Source organism: Rhinoraja longicauda, chromosome 30 (assembly GCF_053455715.1).
Source record: "Rhinoraja longicauda isolate Sanriku21f chromosome 30, sRhiLon1.1, whole genome shotgun sequence".
In the NCBI taxonomy this organism is placed as follows: Eukaryota; Metazoa; Chordata; class Chondrichthyes; order Rajiformes; family Arhynchobatidae; genus Rhinoraja; species Rhinoraja longicauda.
Window position 1 is genome coordinate 3,338,389 of NC_135982.1, and position 21,300 is coordinate 3,359,688.

The window sequence follows — 21,300 nt, forward strand, 5'->3', positions numbered from 1 at the left end:
ATTTTCCCAGTCCACCTGCATGTTGAAATCTCCCATAACCACCGTAGCATTACCTTTGTTACATGCTAAATTTAACTCCTGATGCAACTTGCACCCTATGTCGAGGCTACTGTTTGGGGGGCTGTAGATAACTCCCATTAAGTTCTTTTTACCCTTACAATTTCTCAGTCTATCCACAATGACTCAACACTGATGCCTGCATCGGTGCTACCTCCTGCAGCCAGCTGTACCAGTTGCTGAAAGACCTTACTGTTTCCATGCTGCTGTGACAGGTAATGAGCCAGCCTTCTCTGCCACAATGTTTACCTACACTGTGTCCACTGGCAGACAGGTCCAGCAGGGAATAGCACTCGGACATGTAATAACAGCACCTGGTGTCTTCAACTCCAGACCCAATTATTTCTCAGTCAAACACGGTCAAGGAAACCTCCTCCCCCTCAGCTGATGGATATCTGCTCTTCCATGTAGAGCAACACTTGGAAGAAGCGCTGAAAGCACCAAGGACAAGACTGTAGTCAGAGTGGGTTGGCACCTCCAGTACTGGCCAAGTCCTGATGGTCAGAGGTGCCACACTGGGTCTGCAGTAGGTAATGAATTAACCAACATAAGGGATAAGCCTATGTGAGCTCCCTGTGGCAGATGCATCTGACAGGACAACACTAGGAGAAATAATCGCCTCATCGTTCTCATGGAGACAAGGTATTGATCACACATCAGGAGGGCACGCTTCATCATGTTGTGTGGCACGAGATCGGCACGAAACAGAACAGACTCACAGCAGATGTGGCAGCTCCAGGAAACACTGTGAACCATCACGAGCAGCACCTATGGACACAACCTGGCATATCCCTCACTGGACCATTCCCGTGAAGCCAGGGAGCAACTCTGGCTCAATGAGAAGTGTAGAAGAACATGTTGCAAGGTGCCAGGTTTCTAGTGACTCTGACCAGCCAGGTCAGAAGCAAGGATTGTGAGGAAACAGTTTGGCACATTGCCTGCAGCCTCTGACCATCAGGCTTCTGAACAGTCCTTCCAAAAGCTCGTGTGCTGTACCATTCACCTCCAGTATTGTCTGATCTCCTTCGATCACATGCAAAACAAGGCTTTTCATTGTACCTCGGTACACGTGACAATAATAAACCAAAACCTGATTCAGTTTATCATGTAAATACACAGGACATGCACTGTACATGGATCGACTGTAATCATGTATTGTCTTTCTGTTGGCTGGTTAGCACGCAACAAAAGCTTTACACTGTACCTCGGTACACGTGACAATAAACTAAAATGAACTGAACTGAACATGACTCTCTCAGACTACTGCTTAGCCAGTGTGTGGGACACGTCTCCCGGGTCAAACATCATTCCATTATGCAGCAAGGACTACCCGGGTGTTAAGCAGCAAATGGAGCCTGCAGAAAACAGCAGCAAGGACTCTGATAACCAACTGGCCAGAACAAAGCTCTGCAGTCCCATCGCATGTGGACATGAATGATGACACAAGGAGCTTCACATGCTGGAATCCTGAGCAAAATGGATCTGCTTAGCTGTGTTGACCCTCAGAAAATTACCCCCACAAAGATCTGGCAGGTGGTTCCACATTGAGGGAGTTGTCCACCTGATTCATCAAACAACAAGCGGAGCTTCCACACAAAGGATGATCGTCCCAGCCTCCTCCATCCTCCACCCTATCCCAGCCACCAAGCAGACCCTGTAGAGGTGGTGCCACCTTGGTTTACAGCCTTCAAGCCCTGGCTTTGGAAGCTCTCTATCTACACTTGGTTGCACCCCATAAAGTCTCATGGCATCACATGGAATGTGGACATTAAGCCTTCTATCTCGTCTCTATTGGTGAATCAGTTCACCTCAATACTGCACATCATTTGGAGACAGCACCAAGTGCTGGAGGAACCCAGCGGGTCAGGCAGCATCTGTGGAGGGAATGGACAGGTAACGCTTTGGGTCGGGACCCTTCTTTGCACTTTTCTACATGAATGGCGGTGGATACTTAAACAACTGACAGAGGCAGGAGACAGCAAACATACCAGTGGTGACAGGGCCACCAAGTGAATGCAGAAGAAAAAGCTGAAATGTTTACAATCATGTTCACCCAAAGTGCTGAATAGACGTCACCCACCATTGCAGAAACACCAAGGATATACTCCATGTGAATGCAGTAGTGAGTGTGAGCACTGGATCCAGCAAAGACTGTTCAACGATGCTTGATTGTCAAGTGTGCACTGCACAGCAAAACTCTCTATGCATAGCTCACACAAGCATGAGTCACCATATTTGTGCTTTCGAGCAGCGCTTCCTAATAATAACTTGTTCACTGGTGCCACTGGGCTTTCGTCAGTCTCACTGGTCTCCAGGCCTCAGCACGGTCTTGCCAAAACAAGGCCCAAAGTGAGGTGAGAATGACCTTGCGGTGCCCGTTTGTAGGTGAAGCCTACGAGCATCCAGGTGAGAAAGCTCCAATGGGTGGAGTCATAACTCACGTTAAGAATGATGATCGTGGTAATGGGAGGCAACCAGAACCCTAGGACCTCAGGAATGATCCTAGATTTAACCTTCAGCTGCTTCATCAATGGCCTCCCTTCCATCATCCCTTTACCTTCCACCCTTCCACCTGTCCCTTTACCTCCCCCCTCAACTCCATCCAAGGACCCAAACAGTCTTTCCAGGTGAGACAGAGGTTCACCTGCACCTCCTCCAACCTCATCTATTGCATCCGCTGCTCCAGATGTCAACTTATTTACATCGGCGAAACCAAAAGCAGGCTTGGCGATCGCTTCGCTCAACATCTTCGCTCGGTCTGCACTAACCAACCTGATCGCCCGGTGACTGAGCACTTCAACTCCCCCTCCCACTCCCAGTCTGACCTTTCTGTCATGGGCCTCCTCCAGTGCCATAGTGAGGCCCACCGGAAATTGGAGGAACAGCACCTCATATTTCGCCTGGGCAGTTTGCAGCCCAGTGGTATGAACATTGACTTCTCCAACTTTAGATAGTTCCTCTGTCCCTCTCTTCCCCTCCCCCTTCCCAGATCTCCCACTGTCTTCCTGTCTCCACCTATATCCTTCCTTTGTCCCGCCCCCCTGACATCAGTCTGAAGAAGGGTCTCGACCCCAAACGTCATCCATTCCTTCTCTCCTGAGATCCTGCCTGACCTGCTGAGTTACTCCAGCATTTTGTGAATAAATACCTTTGATTTGTACCAGCATCTGCAGTTATTTTCTTACATCCCTTCCATCGTGAGGTCACATGGTGTTATGTTCTCTGAAGATTGTACAATGTTCAATTCTGTTTGCAACTCCGAAGCAAAATTAATCAGTTGGTGTTGGATGAATCTGTTGAACAACTCCCTCGATATGGAACCACCTGCCAGATCTTTGTGGGGGTGATTACCTGATTTTCTGCAACTCCGAAGCAAAATGAATCAATTGGTGCTTGCATGCAGCAAGGCCCAGACAACACACAGGCATGGGCAACCCTACATGCCACAAAAGTACCAGGCAATGGACAACTCCAACCAGAGATTCCAACTATAAAACTATAACTATAAAATTCAATGGCGTTACCATTGTCAAGACATCCATCATTAGCATCATCATATTCGTCCCACACCGGGGAAATTTACAGTGTTACAGCAGCAAAGTGGATAGCAAGAGAGCAAGAGATCATTCATTATAAATAAAAGATACATAAATTGTCATCAGTTTTCTGTGTGTTCTTAGCTGTTATTGTTGACTCGTCTGCTGGGAGCAGTGCTGGTTGTGCAGTCTCACAGCAGCGGGAAGGACCTCCTACATCTCTCCTTCACGCACTTGGGGTGAAGGAGTCTGTCACTGAAGGAGCTACTCAGTGCAGTGACAGTGTCCTGCATGGGGTGGGGGTTGTTGTCCAGCAGCGATGTGAGCTTTGCCATCATCCTCCTCTCTCCCACCACCTGCACTGAGTCGAGGGGGCAACCCAGGACAGAGCTGGCCTTCTTGACCAGCTTTTCGAGTCTCTTCCCTTCCGCCGCTGAGATGCTGCTGCTCCAGCAGACCACTCCATAGAAAATGGCCGATGCAACCACCGTGTTGTAGAAGGTCCTTAGGAGTGCCCCCTGCACTCCAAAGGACCCGAGTCTCCTTAGCAGATAAAGTCTGCTCTGGCCCTTTCTGTATAGCGCATCGGTGTTTTCAGTCCAGTCCAGTTTATTGTTGAGGTAGACACCCAGGTACCTATAAGAATCCATAAACTGCAGCGTGTACCATCTACAAAACACACACAGTGGTATTTCACTGGGACTATTCTGAGATGTACAGCACTTTGGTCAACGTGGGTTGTTTTTAAATGTGCTATACAAATAAAATTGACTTGACTTGACACCATCTCCCGAAACACAGTCGCCATGGGTAGCTTGGAACAGCATTGCCTACAGGTTCCCCTCCAAGTTATGTACTACACCGATTTTGGAAATAGATTACTAGTCCTTCCTTGTTGCTGGTTTAAATCCTGGGACCCCCCACAATCACTACAAGGACTACTGCAGTTGAAGAAGGCTAATCATCTTCACCTCCTTAAGGGCAATTAAGGATGGACAATAAATGTTGGCTTTGCCACCAAAGCCAAGCTCCCAAGATAAAAGTGAACAGAAAGATATAACAGTTGTAGTGTTGGTAAAGTGGGATTGGCCCTGTGGGAAGTGATGTTTAATGGAGAGATACAAATGAAAGAGTAAAGAAGTTTGACCTTCCTTTCCTGGAGGTATTGAGTTACATCATCCCAAGGCCAGTAGTCTGTGACCTCTTCCATGTAATCGTTCTCTATTCACAAGACTCAAGGTTGAGTACTGGAACATCCACAGGAATCAATATCACCAATAGTTTGTCTTGTACCAGCAACATGGAAGCAATGGCCAAGAAACCTGCCTCTACTTCCTTAGAAGGCTTAGGAAATTCACCATGTCCCCAACAACTCTCACCAACTGCTACAGATGTGCCATAGAAAGCCTCCTGTCAGGATACACCACAGCCTAGTTTGAGAACAGCTCCATCCAAGACCACAAGAAATCGCAGAGTTGTGGATGTAGCCCAGACCATCACACAAACCAACGTCCCTTCCATTAACTCCATCTACACTTCATGCCACCCCAGCAAGCCTGCCAGCATAATCAAGGACCAGTCACACCCCAGTCACTCCCTCTTCTCCCCTGTCCCATCAGGTGAGAAGTACAGAAGTTTGAAACTGCACACCTCCAGATTCAGGAACAGCTGGATAACAGCTATCAGGCAACCTAAAGGTCCTTTCACCAGCTAGCTTGTGGTTCTGATCTCCCATCTACCTTCATTGGAGACCGATGAACTATCTTTAATTGGACTTGATTACACTTTGATGTTATATTTTGCACCAAATGCTGTATCCTTTATCGGTGCACTGTGGACCGCTTGATTGTATTCATACAATAGGCACAATTCTGGCCAATATGTACTTAATCTGTTGGCTATTTGACATCAATTAGAAACATTGATCATGAAGAAGTTTCCCTTAACCTCGATCATGAGATCCTGAGGCGAGTGGGTATGGCTTTGTCACCAACCACATCCTATCCAGTTAACATGATTCCATGCTTTATTTAATCATAACTGATACACAATACTGATATCAATTATGGTTTTTTTTCCAATTATTTCTTTGATTTTGGACACAAGTGTTTGTCGACAGTTTGTAACGTCAGTAATTCGGCTGACCACTAAATGTCATCCTTACTCGGTCTTTTGAGTCGGATCAAAATGGCTGGTGAATGAGACAGGCGGAGGTTGAGGGGAGAGCTGTCAGAGATGCAGGTAAGTATGAGGGTCATACATCAGGTAGACCGTCTGGACACTTTTCCGAGGGTGGAAATGTCAAATGCCAAACTAGAGGGCACAGCTTTAAGGTGAGGGAAGCAAACTTTAAAGGAGATGTTCGAGACAATTGTTTCAGACAATTGTCTGAAGAAGGGTCTCGACCCGAACCGTCTCCCATTCCTTCTCTCCTGAGATGCTGCCTGACCCGCTGAGTTACAACAGGTTTTTGTGAGACAATTGTTTTGATATACACAAAGAGTAGTGAATGCCTGGAACACATGGGCAGGGGTGGAGGCAGATAGTGGCGTTTAAGCTTTGATATAGGCACGTGTGTACGCAGGGAGTGGAGGGATATGGGTCACGTGCAGGGAGATGAGATGAGTTTAGCTCAACATCATGTTTGGCACAGACCCTGTGGAACAAAGAGCCTGTTCCTGTGCGGCACCTTCCTATGAAAATAGACACAAAGTACTGGAGTAACTCAGCAGGTCAGGCAGCATCTTTGGAGGGCTTGAGTCTGAAGGAGGGTCCCGACCTGAAACATTGACTATCTATGTTCTCCAGAGATGCTGCCTGATTCGCTGAGTTACTCCAGCACTTTGAGGGTTTTTTTTGTGTGACCCAGTATCTGCAGTTCCTTCCATAAGCGGGCCGTGATATGAAGGAAGAGGGGCCTGTAATAACCTTTCCTCTTCCTAATGAATTCTTACACCCTGGTCACCATTCTCGATCCTTAAATATCTTCTCAATCCAGAATTAAAGTTAATTGTCTCTTAAGTTTAATTTAGGATTGGGGAAACAATTGCACAACTATTTCGGACAGCACGGTGGCACAGCGGTAGAGTTGCTGCCTTACTGCGCCAGAGACCCGGGTTCGATCCTGACTATGGATGCTGTCTGTACGGAGTTTTACGTTCTCCCCGTGACCTGCGTTGGTTTTCTCTGAGATCTTCAGTTTCCTCCCACACTCCAAAGACGTACAGGTTTGTAGGTTAGTTAGTTTGGTATAAATACAAAATTGTCCCTAGTGTGTGTAGGGTAGTGTTAGTGTGCAGGGATCGCTGGTCAGTCCAGACTCTGTGGGCCAAAGGGCCTGTTTCCGCACTGGGGTATCTCAGAACTAAACTGATCTAAAACTAAACCTTCTACCTTGATGGATGACAAAGTCATGTCTAAACTTCCTTTCTTCCTTAGTCATAACTTGAACTTCCAGGTGTACGAAAATAATGGATAATTCTCCTGGGTAAATCAAAGTGCTCCTCATCCAAATCCAGAATCCAGTTCTCAGGTCCCCACTTCTTCCAAGGGACACAATATTGACTCATAATTTAAGTTCCCGATGTTTGCAATTATTTTTGTTGCTCATTTAAACATGCAAATACATGAATGGAGTTGCACAATCCTCGGCACTTCACTTGCATGGCTGAAGGGGGCGGTACTGCAGCGCAGCGGGTAGAGCTGCTGCCTCACAGTCCCAGAGATGCGGGTTCGATCCTGATCCCGGGTGCTGTCTGCGTGGAGTTTGCACGTTCTCACTGTGTGCATGTGGGTCTCCTGCCGGTGATCCGGTTTCCTCCTACATTGCAAAGAAGTGCTGGTTTGTAGGTTAATCGGCCTCTGTATATTGCCCCTCGCGTGTAGGGAGTGGATGTGAAAGTGTGATAACGGAACTAGTGTGAACGGGTGGTGTGGTGTGGACTCGGTGGGCCGAAGGGCCTGTTTCCATGCTCTATCTTTCAATTAATCAATGAAGTGCAGCTCTGTGAATACTAAACCTGCCGCATTAGGTGTGAAGAAGTAAGTAGTAGACACCAAATGCACAAACTTCAGGATGGGTCAGGAGTGGGGACTTTGAGATTGTAAGTGAAATAATAGAATAATCCTGTAGGTGGCAGGATTAACACAAAACAGGCTCTGATGACATACCACACATCAATGAACTATAGACAGACAATTGTGAGTAAAATCTAAAGATATGAAGAATTTAACATCCAGGCAAAGAGGACCAGCTTCCATGCGGGATTCCTGTAGTTACAGAAATCCCAGGATAAAGATGGGAGGTTATCTTTGAGTAAGCACTGCCTGAAAGGCAGTCAGTGATTCGATGGTGAACATCAAAAGAAAATTGGGTAAGTACAGGATCAGGAGTAAAAGGTGGACAAAGTGGGGTTGTTGGAGCTGAACTCCATCTTGTGAGGCCACAGCTAGGTCTACTCTTTGAAAAGATGCTGAAACATTCAACATCGCCGTGATGGAGATAGTGATCCTCTTAAGTGAAATTAGATCAGATGTATACAACAAGAACAATTTCAAACAGTTGAGAAATTAAACAAGCATTTCAAAACCACAGTTCTCGAGGTAACTGAAAGCTGCAAGTGTGGAACACAAGAAGATAGACACAAAATGCTGGAGTAACTCAGCGGGCAGGCAGCATAGAGTCTCGACATGCTGGACATATAGAGATAGAGTGATACAGTGTGGAAACAGGCCCTTTGGCCCAACTTGCCCACACCGGCCAATATGTCCCAGCTACACTAGTCCTGCCTGCCAGCATTTGGTCCATATCCCTCCAAACCTGTCCTATCCATGCACCTGTCTAACTGCTTCTTAAATGCCCCAACTACCTCCACTGGCAGCTCGTTCCATACACCCACCACCCTTTGTGTGAAAAGGTTACCCCTCAGATTCCTAGTAAATCTTTTCCCCTTCCTCGATTCCCCTACTCTGGGCAAGAGACTCTGTGCATCTACCCAATCTATTCCTCTCATGATTTTATGCACCTCTATAAGATCACCCCTCATCCTCCTGCCCACCAAGGAATAGAGTCCCAGCCTATGCAACCTCTGCCTATAGCTCACACCTATAGACAATAGACAATAGGTGCAGGAGGAGGCCATTCGGCCCTTCGAGCCAGCACCGCCATTCAATGTGATCATGGCTGATCATTCTCAATCAGTACCCCGTTCATGCCTTCTCCCCATACCCCCTGACTCCGCTATCCTTAAGAGCTCTATCTAGCTCTCTCTTGAATGCATTCAGAGAATTGGCCTCCACTGCCTTCTGAGGCAGAGAATTCCACAAATTCACAACTCTCTGACTGAAAAAGTTTTTCCTCATTTCAGTTCTAAATGGCCTTATTCTTAAACTGTGGCCTTAAACTATGTCCTGGCAACATAGAAAATAGGTGCAGGAGTAGGTCATTCGGCCTTTCGAGCCAGCTCCGCCATTCAATATGATCATGGTTGATCATCCAAAATCAATACCCCTTTCCGGCTTTTTCCTCATATCCCTTGATTCCCTTCTAACGCTCTAACGCTCTAACTAAATTTAACGCTCTCTTCAAAACATCCTTGTAAATCTTCTCTGTACCCTTTCCAACTTGACATCTTTCCTATAACACTGTGCCCAGAACTGACAATACCCTAAATATGGCCTCACGAATGTCTTATACAACTGCAACATGACCTCCCAACCTCTGTACTCAATACTCTGGCTGATGAAGGCCAATGTGCCAAAAGCCTATTTGACCACTTGACGGACCTGTGACTCCACCTTCAGGGAACTATGCACCTGCACTCCTGGATCCCGGGTTTATCTGCATCAATGGAGAAACTCTCAGTCTGATGAAGAGTCTCGAACCGAAATGTCACCTTTTCCTTTTCTCCAGAGATGCTACCTGACCCACTGAGTTACTCCAGCACTTTGTGTCTATCTTCGGTGGAAACCAGCATCTGCAGTTCCTTCTTACACTGCGTGGAACACACAATGGGATGTGATGAGAGCTAATTGGTGATTATACTCTTCCCACACAATGTATTTTTGGTGAATTATTTACAGAGCTCTGTGAGACGGGCTCATTTTTGGATTAACGACAGAAAGATTAAATCAAAGTTGCTCAGCATCCCTGAGCCTTTCAGAAAGCCCATCGGACAGAAACTTGATGGAAGTGACAGATGGAAGGAGCATCATCTGTCCCAGACAGCAGCTTTCCTGTTGCTCATTGCCCTTGTATGATAGAGAACACTATCACATCTACCCAGAGCTAGAGAGAGAAACACGATTTACAAGTGGGGCAAGTAACGTCAGTCTGGCTCATAGTTGTCCAGTCATACATTCATAACTCATAGGAACAGAATGAGGCCATTCAGCCCATCAGGTCTACTCTAGCATTCAATCATGGCTGTTCCAATTTCCCCTCTCGACTCCTGTCTCCTGCCTTCTCCCCGTAACCTTAAACACCATTAATGATCAAGTACCCAATAACGGCCTCCACAGCCGTCTGTGGCAATGCATTCCACAGATTCAACACACTCCGACTAAGTAAATTCCTCCCCTTCCCCTTTCTCAAGGTATGTCCTTTTATTCTGGGCCTGTGCCCTCTGGTCCTAGACTCTCGCACTAGTGGAAACATCCTCTCCACATCCACTCTATCCAGGCCTTTCACTACTTGGTACATTTCAATGATGTCCCCCCTCATTGCCTCCCGTCAGTCTACTTACTCTCAGTCACCAACAGTAACGGACAATGTTGTCAATAGTGCGATCAAGCTGCATCTACTCACCATATTTTCTTAAGCATGAAAGCACGTTCCATCAGATATGAGAGAGCTTCTTCCCATTGTTATAAGGCTCTTGAACGGGCTTCTCACATGCTAGCCGTGAATTCCCAATCTTCCTATCCACCTCATTGTGGCCCTTGCACTTTTTTAATCTGCGCTTTCTTTGGAGCTGTAACATGTGCTGCACTGTGTTTACCTTCCCTTTTTGCACTACCCGTTTTACCCATTGGCCGTGACATCAGTCTGAAGAAGGGTCTCGACCAGAAACGTCACCCATTCCTTCTCTCCTGAGATGCTGCCTGACCCGCTGAGTTACCCCAGCTTTTTGTGATATCCACAGTGTACAGATACATGACAAAGAGAATAATATTTAGTGCAAGATAAAGTCCAGTAAAGTCTGATTAAAGGTAGTCCATGGGTCTTCAATGAGGTAGATAGTAGCTCAGGACTGCTGTTTAGCAGTTAGTAGGATGGTTCTGTTGCCTGATAACAGCTGGGAAGAAACTGTCCCTGAATCTGGAGGTGTGCGTTTTCACACTTCTATACCTCTTGCCTGATGGGAGGAGAGGGAATGAACGGGATGAGACCCATCCTTGATTATGCTGGTGGCCTTGCCGACGGAGATGAAGGTCTCATCACAGCCCTGGCCCAAACATGGACTGAAGAGCTGGATTCCATTGGTGAGAGGAACTACCCTTGGTATCAATGCAGCATCTGACCGGACGTGGCAGCAAGTAGTTCTGATAAAAGGCAGGCCAATGGGCATCATGGGGCAAACACTCCAATGGTTGGAATGAAGTCTCACAGAAGAAAAGGCCAGCAACGTACTGGTCCCAAAATAGAATTTATAGAGATGGCCTTGCAGCTGAGCGCAGGAGGTGGAGAGGTACCCTGAACCAACATCTCTAAACGGGGGAAGGGAAACTGATGAACGCAGCGGCAGACAAGCGGGCACGCAGAAAGGAGCGCAGCAACTTCAACAGACCAGAGACCACACACAAATGTGACCTTTGCCACAGAGACTGTCACTCCCACATTGGTCTCTTCAGCCACAAGCGACGCTGCTCTAGCCGAGGTGTGGAGCAAGCAGCCAACTAGGATGCATCACCCATGGTCAGCCATGACCCAGGGGGCCTGAGAAGAAGAAGATTTTGTTGTATATTATGGGTTTTATAGAGTACTATGTTTACATCGGAAAAAAGACTGCAGATGCTGGTTTCAATCGAAGGTAGACACAAAATGCTGGAGTAACTCAGCGGGTCAGGCAGCATCTCAGGAGAGAAGGAATGGGTGACGTTTCGGGTCGAGACCCTTCTTCAGACTGATGTCAGGGCCAATGACATCAGTCTGGAGAAGGGTCTCGACCCAAAACGTCACCCATTCCTTCTCTCCCGAGATGCTGCCTGACCCGCTGAGTACTCCAGCATTTTGTGTCTACCTACTATGTTTACATATCTGTAGTGCTGCTGCTCGTAAGAATTTCATTGTTCCGTTTCGTGGCGTATGACAATAAAACACTCCTATCTCTAGTGAAGGCAAGGTAGACACATACTAAATTCAATGTAAAAATGATAAAGCAATGTGCAAGAGGAAAAATGGGGATCCTTGAATCGAGATTTAAAACATTAACATGCTGCAGATTCCTCTTCTGAACCAGGGGAGTTATGGAATTTCAGAAGCATATCCCTAAAGAAAAGAAGAGTTCAACTGAAGATGTATTTGGAAAATAAATTGTACACACAGAGTGGTAAGGGATCTGGAATGCACTGCCAGGAGAGGTGGTGGAGTCAGGTACGCTAGTGGTGGAGTCAGGTACGATAGAGGTGGAGTCAGGTACGCTAGTGGTGGAGTCAGGTACGCTAGTGGTGGAGTCAGGTACGATAGTGGTGGAGTCAGGTACGATAGTGGTGGAGTCAGGTACGATAGTGGTGGAGTCAGGTACGATAGTGGTGGAGTCAGGTACGATAGTGGTGGAGTCAGGTACGATAGTGGTGGAGTCAGGTACGATAGTGGTGGAGTCAGGTACGATAGTGGTGGAGTCAGGTACGATAGTGGTGGAGTCAGGTACGATAGTGGTGGAGTCAGGTACGCTAGTGGTGGAGTCAGGTACGCTAGTGGTGGAGTCAGGTACGATAGTGGTGGAGTCAGGTACGATAGTGGTGGAGTCAGGTACGATAGTGGTGGAGTCAGGTACGATAGTGGTGGAGTCAGGTACGATAGTGGTGGAGTCAGGTACGATAGTGGCTTTCAGATATGCACATGGATATGCAGGGTATGGAGGAATATAGATCACATGCAGGCAGAGATTAGTTTAACTCGGCATCATGTTCGGCAAGGGGACTGTGGACCAAAGGGCCTGTTCCTGTGTTGTACTGTTCTATAGACAATAGGTGCAGGAGGAGGCCATTCGGCCCTTCAAGCCAGCACCACCATTCAATGTGATCATGGCTGATCATTCTCAATCAGTACCCCGTTCCTGCCTTCTCCCCATACCCCCTGACTCCGCTATCCTTAAGAGCTCTATCCAGCTCTCTCTTGAATGCATTCAGAGAATTGGCCTCCACTGCCTTCTGAGGCAGAGAATTCCACAGATTCACAACTCTCTGACTGAAAAAGTTTTTCCTCATCTCCGTTCTAAATGGCCTACCCCTTATTCTTAAACTGTGGCCCCTTGTTCTGGACTCCCCCAACATTGGGAACATGTTTCCTGCCTCTAACGTGTCCAACCTCTTAATAATCTTATACGTTTCGATCAGATCTCCTCTCATCCTTCTACATTCCAGTGTATACAAGCCTAGTCACTCCAGTCTTTCAACATATGACAGTCCCGCCATTCCGGGAATTAACCTTAGTAAACCTACGCTGCACGCTCTCAATAGCAAAAATATCCTTCCTCAAATTCCTCAAATTCTGTGCTAAACAGCAGCACACAGGCAATGCTGATTGAGGTCGAGTGGTCAGTCCATGGCAGATGAAGCGTTGTAATAGACTAATCCTCACGGGGTGGGACAGGCTACAACGGTGGTACAGCGGTAGAGTTGCTGCCTCACAGCACCAGAGACCCGGGTTCCATCCTGACTACGGGTGCTGTCTGTTTGTATGTTCTCCCTGTGACGGTGTGGGTTTTCTCCGGGAGCTCCGGTTTCCCCCCACACTCCAAAGACGTACAGGCTTGTAGGTGTATTGGCTTCTGTAAATTGTAAATTGCCCCGAGTGTGCAGGATAGTGCTAGTGTGGGGGGTGATCGCTGATCGCTGGTCGGTGTGAACTCGGTTGGTAGAGCTGTATCCCTAAAGTCTAAAGTTGAATGGAGGATATGTATTTAGTTTGGAGATGACAGGCCCATAGAACATGTATGAAAAAGTGCTCAGCGATTTCTGCGATGGTATTGAAGGCCATGTGGTGGACATGCACATGACATGTGTGAAACATGTTTATTGCAAGGCTTGACCAGCTCATTATGCATTCAAAACCCAGTTCAACTGGAAATTTGTTAAAGTGGAGAAGCATGAGATTTGTGAGGTGGGTAACAGTGACGGGGCAACACCCGTTGTGGTGCGTGCAAAGGCAGATAAAACTGTCAGACACTGCTATGACCACAAGGCTCCATTCAATGAAGCAATCAATAATGAACAGTGTTCAATATAAACATCACAAAACCTCTATGTGCAGGAAGGAACTGCAGATGCTGGTTTATACCGAAGATAGACACAAAATGCTGGAGTAACTCAGCGGGATAGGCAGCATCTCGGGATAGACGGAATGGGTGATGTTTGGGGTCAAGACCCTTCTTTAGTCTGTGAGTCAGGGGAGAGGGAAACGAGATACTGCACTAGCTGAAGTAAAAGTATTCAGAAAATTATATTGGTCTCGTGCATATGCCCAACCAAATGTCCTTCAGCAGAGCCAACAATATTGAACCATCAATACACATCAGGTACTCTATTCCCAGACTAAACTCCCATACGGTGTTGAATTGTCCTCAAAGCATTTCCAACAATGGCCAATATGTTGTATAGAATAAATCTGTTTGTTCTGACTGCTCTGCACACTGCTGAAGAACATCTTCTGATCCAAAGTGTAGAGGAAATAGCTATTCTTTTGTGAAAAGTGAAGAGGTTGATTTTGTCTTACAAATGGTTTATCACCTGTGAGGAGGAAGGCAAAAGCTATTGAAGGAGTTCTGACAAACGGGCATTTACTTAAGGTGTCATTCCTGGGAACAGTCAACCATTGTGAACATTCCCTACTGGCCTTGGCACCAGGATTCTTGCTTCTTTATCATTTATTGATTGAATTGAATTGTTTTAAAGATACAGAGTGGAAACAGGCCCTTCGGCCCACCAAGCACACCAGCCTTCGGTCACCTGTTCACGCTTGTTCTCTGTCATCTCACTTTTTCATCCACTCCCTACACACTAGCAGCAATATATACAGAGGCCAATTAACCTACAAACCTGCACGTCTCAGGGATGTGGGAGGAAACTGGTGCACCCGGAGGAAGCCCACGTGGTCAGAGAAAGTGTGTGCAAACTCTACACGGACAGTAACCGAGATCAGGATCAAACCCGTGTCTCCGGCACTGTGAGGCAGCAGCTCTACCCGCTGCGTCACTGTGCTGCCCACAGTGAGGAAGGACGTCCTGTGAAGCCGGAGTACAGAGCAACAGCGTACGTACAACATGTATACAGTGCAGTTTGGTGGTAAAGTTCTTCTCATCCATTACAACAGCAGCTGTGGATTAAGGTTAATGAGCGATGCTGAAGGCAGTTGTCAGGAGTGTAATGGATAAAGGCCAGGCTCCCAATGCACTTGCCCATCACAGTGAACATCACTTACCTGATCGTGAAGTGTGACAAAAGAGCTGTCACTGCACCTCAAATTACAGGAGTTGTATTTTAAACCCAATTAAACTTTATATCTGTGCGCACCAATAAGTTCCAAAAATATTTTTTAAACCGGAAACATTGAAACATTGGAAGTTTTGGTTATTCCAACTAAACATTTTCCACTTTGGAGAGAGTATAATTCTCCCACTTTGATTTACCCCCCTGCTACATTCAGTTATCTCGAAAAGATGTCTTGGTTATTAACCGGGAGAAAAAAAATCTGCATCAGTTCCGTGTTGGTAAAACAAAATGTTTTAAAAAAATTCCTTGCACAATTTTATTAAGCAAAGCACAATTAATCCCAAGCCATGTTAATCTATTTGTCGTATTCAAAGTGGAAGACAGTGACTTACCAAAATGGGGAATCCAGTCAAAAAGTCATAGATAAAGACTATTCCACTGATCAAATAGGTGATCTGCAGAGAGGTTTTTAATGGTTCGGAGCCATCTATGGACGATCTCCTGTTCCCTTGTGCATCCTCCACTACAATAGTGGGCACGTTGAATTTGTTTTTGTTGTCGTTGTCCCTGGCCTGGACAGTGAACGTCTGAAAGAGGGTGATGCCAATGCACACCACCCCCATCACCACACTGCCGCTGATCAATAGCAGGAAGCAAACCCCAAAGCCCAGGCCGATCTCTGTCACGATGAAGCGGCAGTCCTTGGCATAGAAGCGTTCAGTCGTGTCGTGCCAGCCCACCGCAGGCAGGGTGGAGAGAATGAAGGAGACCATCCAGATACCCATCACTGTGTGCACCGCTTGCTTCTTGGTGTTGCTCAACCTGCAACACAGGTTACAAACATCATTAAGACGAAGGTAGACACAAAACGCTGAAGTAACTCAGCAGGACAGGCAGCATCTCTGGAGAGAAGGAATGGGTGAGGTTTCGGGTCGAGACCCGACTTCAGACCTTACAAACATCATTACACATCTGTCCTGTTTGTAATGGCCAGAAAACTATGACTTCAAAAAGACAGTAGGGGAAGAGAAAAGACATTCTGGCCTTCCATCACAGTGAGGAGGTGACTGGAGGAGACTCACTGTGATGGATGTTTCTTCTTTTTGTTTTGTGTTGGTTTGTGATTGTGTGTGTTATTGCTTCTTTTTATTGCTCTTATTGTTGGACGGTGGGTAACAGAACTTTGTACATTAATGACTTGGATGAAGGGATTAAAAGTGCCATTAGTAAATTTGCAGATGATACAAAGCTGGGTGTAAGTGTGAACTGTGAGGAAGATGCTATGAGGTTGCAGGGTGACTTGGACAGGTTGGGTGAGTGGGCAGATGCATGGCAGATGCAGTTTAATGTGGATAAGTGTGAGGTTATCCACTTTGGTGGTAAGAATAGGAAGGCAGAGTATTATCTGAATGGTGTCAAGTTAGGAACAGGGGACGTACAATGCGATCTGGGTGTCCTAGTGCATTAGTCACTGAAAGGAAACATGCAGGTACAGCAGGCAGTGAAGAAAGCCAATGGAATGTTGGCCTTCATAACAAGAGGAGTTGAGTATAGGAGCAAAGAGGTCCTTCTGCAGTTGTACAGGGCCCTAGTGAGACTGCACCTTGAGTACTGTCTGCAGTTTTGGTCTCCAAATTTGAGGAAGGATATTCTTGCTATTGAGGGCGTGCAGCGTAGGTTTACTAGGTTAATTCCCGGAATGGCGGGACTATCATATGTTGAAAGACTGGAGCGACTAGGCTTGTATACACTGGAATTTAGAAGGATGAGAGGAGATCTTATCGAAACGTATAAGATTATTAAGGGGTTGGACACGTTAGAGGCAGGAAACATGTTCCCAATGTTGGGGGAGTCCAGAACAAGGGGCCACAGTTTAAGAATAAGGGGTAGGCCATTTAGAACTGAGATGAGGAAAAAGCTTTTCAATCAGAGAGTTGTGAATCTGTGGAATTCTCTGCCTCAGAAGGCAGTGGAGGCCAATTCTCTGAATGCATTCGAGAGCTGGATAAAGCTCTTAAGGATAGCGGAGTCAGGGGGTATGAGGAGAAGGCAGGAACGGGGTACTGATTGAGAATGATCAGCCATGATCACATTGAATGGCGGTGCTGGCTCGAAGGGCCGAATGGCCTCCTTCTGCCCCTATTGTCTATTGTCTAAAAGACATTTTTTGGATGACAATAAAGTCTTTTCTGATTCTGTGACTTCAAATGTACATTTTATACCTTATAATTGTGAATAATAATTCATGATTAGCTTTGTTTCAATATAGAACATGGAACAGTACAGCACAAGAACAGGCTCTTCAGTCTGAAGAAGGGTCCTGACCCAAAAAACATCACCCATCCTTTTCCTCCAGAGATTTAGCCTGGCCCGCTGAGTTACTCCAGCACTTTGTGTCTATGCTGAACATGACACTAAGACCATCTACCTACACATATCCCATATCTCTCCATTGCCTGCAGTCCCATATTAGTTTAGTTTAGAGACACAGCGCAGAAACAGGCCCTTCAGCCCACCGAGACCAGCGATCCCCATACACGCGCACCATCCCACACACACGAGGAACAATATACAATTATAGCAAGCCAATTAACCTACAAACCAGTAAATCTTTGGAGTGTGGGAGGAAACTGGAGCACCCGGAGAAACCCAAGCGGTCACAGGGAGAACGTACAAACTCCATACAGACACCACCCGTAGTCAGGATTGAATTGGGGCCTCTGGCGCTGTAAGGCAGCAACTCTACCGCTGCACCACTGTGCCACCCCAAATGTCCAGCCAAACGTCTTATAAATTGCACTAATATACTTGCATCAGTCACCACCCCGGCAACACATTCCAGGCACTCACCAACGGCATGTGTAAAACACTTTCCCCACACATCTATATACTAAAACTCATTTGTTTGTTTGTTTGTTCCTGAACTACGATAAACGGTACACGATAGCGCGACAATTTTAGGCCCACCTTACTCACCATCGTCCCTTTGGTGCTAATGGAAGAAGTTTAATTGAAATTGGAAATTGTTTTTAAAGTTATTCACATTTTAAAGTTTAAATCTATCTTCTAGGGAGGGAGGGAGGGAGGGAGGGAGGGGGAGGGGAGGAGGAAGGGGGGAGGGGGAGGGGATGAGGAGTGGGTGCTGCACCAATGCAGGAGAGGTTTGGGCCCAGCGGGTCCACTTGGTCTAGTCTCCTTTAAACTCTGCCCCTCTCACCTTAAAGCTAGCCCATTTAATACCGTATTGCAAGACCTGAAGGGTGCAAGATAATGGGTTTTACTGTCAGAATGATCAGAACAGTAATACCTGCCTTTCCCCTTCAGTGCTGGGCTCACAAATCTGCACATCCATCTCGCCAGAACAAGAGGGACATTAATCACCCTCAATCCCCAGGGACTGCCTAACATCAAGTGCACAGCTAAGTGCTGCTTTTAACACCCATCCGGCCAAATGTACAGAAGTGTGAAAACGCTCACCTCCAGATTCACAGACAGTTTCTTCCCAGCTGTTGTCAGGCAACTGGACCACACTCCCAACAACTCGAGCAGTCCTGAACTATGATCTACCTCATTGGAGAACCTCTGACTATCTTTGATCGGACTTTACTGGCTGTGTATTGCACTAAACGTTGTTCACGTTAATCCCCTCATCATGTGGATGGCTTGATTGTAATCACATATTGTCATTCAGCTGACTGGTCAGCACGCAACAAAAGCTTTTCACTGTACCTCGGTGCACGTGACAATAAACTAAACTCAACTAAATGTGACAGAACTTTGTCTTTAGTGCCCTGTGAACAGTGACTTCCAGACCACCACCATCATCAAGGTAATATCTTTGTCCTCATCTTCCATCTAATCTTTTGGTTTTGGGCCGCGCTATCTGGGAACTACGTTCCTCCCATTTTACCCCATGTCGGCCTCTCATAATTGTATACTTCAATTAGGCCGCTCCTCCGTTTCTTCCGCTCTAATGAAATCACCAACAGCCTAATCACCATCTTGGCAAGTGTGAATCATTCCCAGTCCTGTAAACCTGCTCTCCACCTTCACCTGTGCATTAACATTCTCCCTGCAATGTGGTGACCAGAACTATACACGATTGGTTCTGGTTCTTGTATAACCTCCCCGCTCCTGCGTTCTACGCCGTACTAATGAAAGAAAACATCCAGAATGCTTTTTTAATCACCTCATCAACCTGATTTATCCATTTGCCATGTAACCCCTTGGTTTACTGCACATTCCCAAATGCTTTCAGATCGCAATTCTCTGCAAGATGTTTCATTCACCACATGTGCCTCAATGGCTACACCTTGCAGATTAAATCTTCCCTCCGTATTATCAAACGTTAGGGTAATTTGTACCTCTTCTGCAAACTTCTTTTCCACCTACTCCAAGAAATGGATAGGGTCTGAATACCTCCTATGGGATCCCACCACTAGCCACATCTTCCCATCTCCACCCCTTTCTGCTTTCCGCAGAGACCATTCCCTCCGCAGCTCCCTGGTCAACTCGTCCCTTCCCACCCAAACCACCCCCTCCCCAGGTACTTTCCCCTGCAACCGCAGGAGATGCAACACCTGTCCCTTTACCTGTCCCCTCGACTCTATCCAAGGACCTCAACAGTCTTTTCAGGTGAGGCAGAGGTTCACTTGCACCTCCTCCAACCTCATCTACTGTATCCGCTGTTCCAGGTGTGGACTCCTATTTATCGGCGAGACCAAGAGCAGGTTCGGCGATCGTTTTGGTGAACACCTCCGCTCAGTCGACCTAAACCTACCTGATCTCCAGGTTACTCAACACTTTAACTCCTCCTCCCATTCCCAATCTGACCTTTCTGTCCTGGGCCTCCTCCACTGTCAGAGTGAGGCCCAGCTCAAATTGGAGGAACAGAACCTCATATTTTGTTTGGGCAGCTTACACCCCAGCGGTATGAACATTGTCTCCTCTAACATCAAGTAACCCTTGCTTTCCCTCTCTCCCCATCTGTCCCCCTTCCTAGTTCTCTGACCAGTCTTACTGTCTCCTGATTAAATTTCATCTCCTTATGCTTCGTAGTCACCTTCTAGCTAACAGCGATCTATTCTACATTCTCCTTAAACTGCACCTCCTTTGATGTCTCAGTTTCGCACTAGACCCTTCCTTATCTCTGTGTCTCCCTCTCCCCTGACTCTCAGTCTGAAGAAGAGTCTCAACATGAAACGTACCCATTCCTTCTATCCAAAGATGCTGCCTGTCCCGCTGAGTTACTCCATCATTTTGTGTCTATCCAAGAAATGTAGTTACATGGACAGGAAAGGTTTAGAAGGATATGGGCAAAATGTGGGCGAATGGGACTAGCGTAGATGGGGCATCTTAGTCAGCATGGACATGTTGGGCTGAAGGACCTGTTTCCATGCTCTATGACTCTAAATGAATACGTGCTACAAGAAATGCATAAGAAGAAACTGCAGATGCTGGTTTAAACCGAAGATAGACACAAACAGCTGGAGTAACTCAGCGGGACAGGCAGCATCTCTGGAGAGAAGGAATGGGAGACATTTTGGGTTAAGCCCCTACTTCAGTCTGAAGAAGGGTCTCGACCCGAAACGTCACCCATTCCTTCTCTCCAGAGATGCTGCCTGTCCTGTTGAGTTACTCCAGCATTTTGTGTCTATCTACGTGCTACAAGACGAATGGATCAATGACCAGGCCCTGCAGAATCCCACAGGCAACATCCTTGCAGTTGCTAAAGCATCCATCGACTCGGCCGATACTTCCTGCTACCAAGACAACTCTGGATCCAATTTGTCAAACTTGGATTTCATGGAGTTTTATATTTTTGATCGACTGTTCTGAGAAACCCTGTCAAACTCCTCACTGAAATTCATTCGCACTAATCAAGCTTCTGTACCTTCTCTGAAAGTTCAATTAAGTTTGATAGATTTTCTATAAAACTTTTGACCAAGGCTTTGCCTTCACAAACCTAACCTTTGATGAATCTGCCTGTTTCTAAAAATACATTCATCCCGACTCTCGTGATTAATGTTGGCAATTTTTAAAGCACTGGAATTAC

General features: G+C 46.6%; 1 protein-coding gene across 1 annotated transcript in view; it reads right to left on the bottom strand.

Annotated features, from left to right (window-relative positions):
* The window catches only part of gpr153 (G protein-coupled receptor 153), a 131,574-nt gene that overhangs the window by 34,837 nt on the left and 75,437 nt on the right, over positions 1-21,300 (bottom strand). Inside the window, exon 3 of the mRNA XM_078425019.1 lies at positions 15,638-16,067. Coding sequence (XP_078281145.1) covers positions 15,638-16,067 — 430 coding nt within the window. The remainder of the gene's footprint in view (positions 1-15,637; positions 16,068-21,300) is intronic.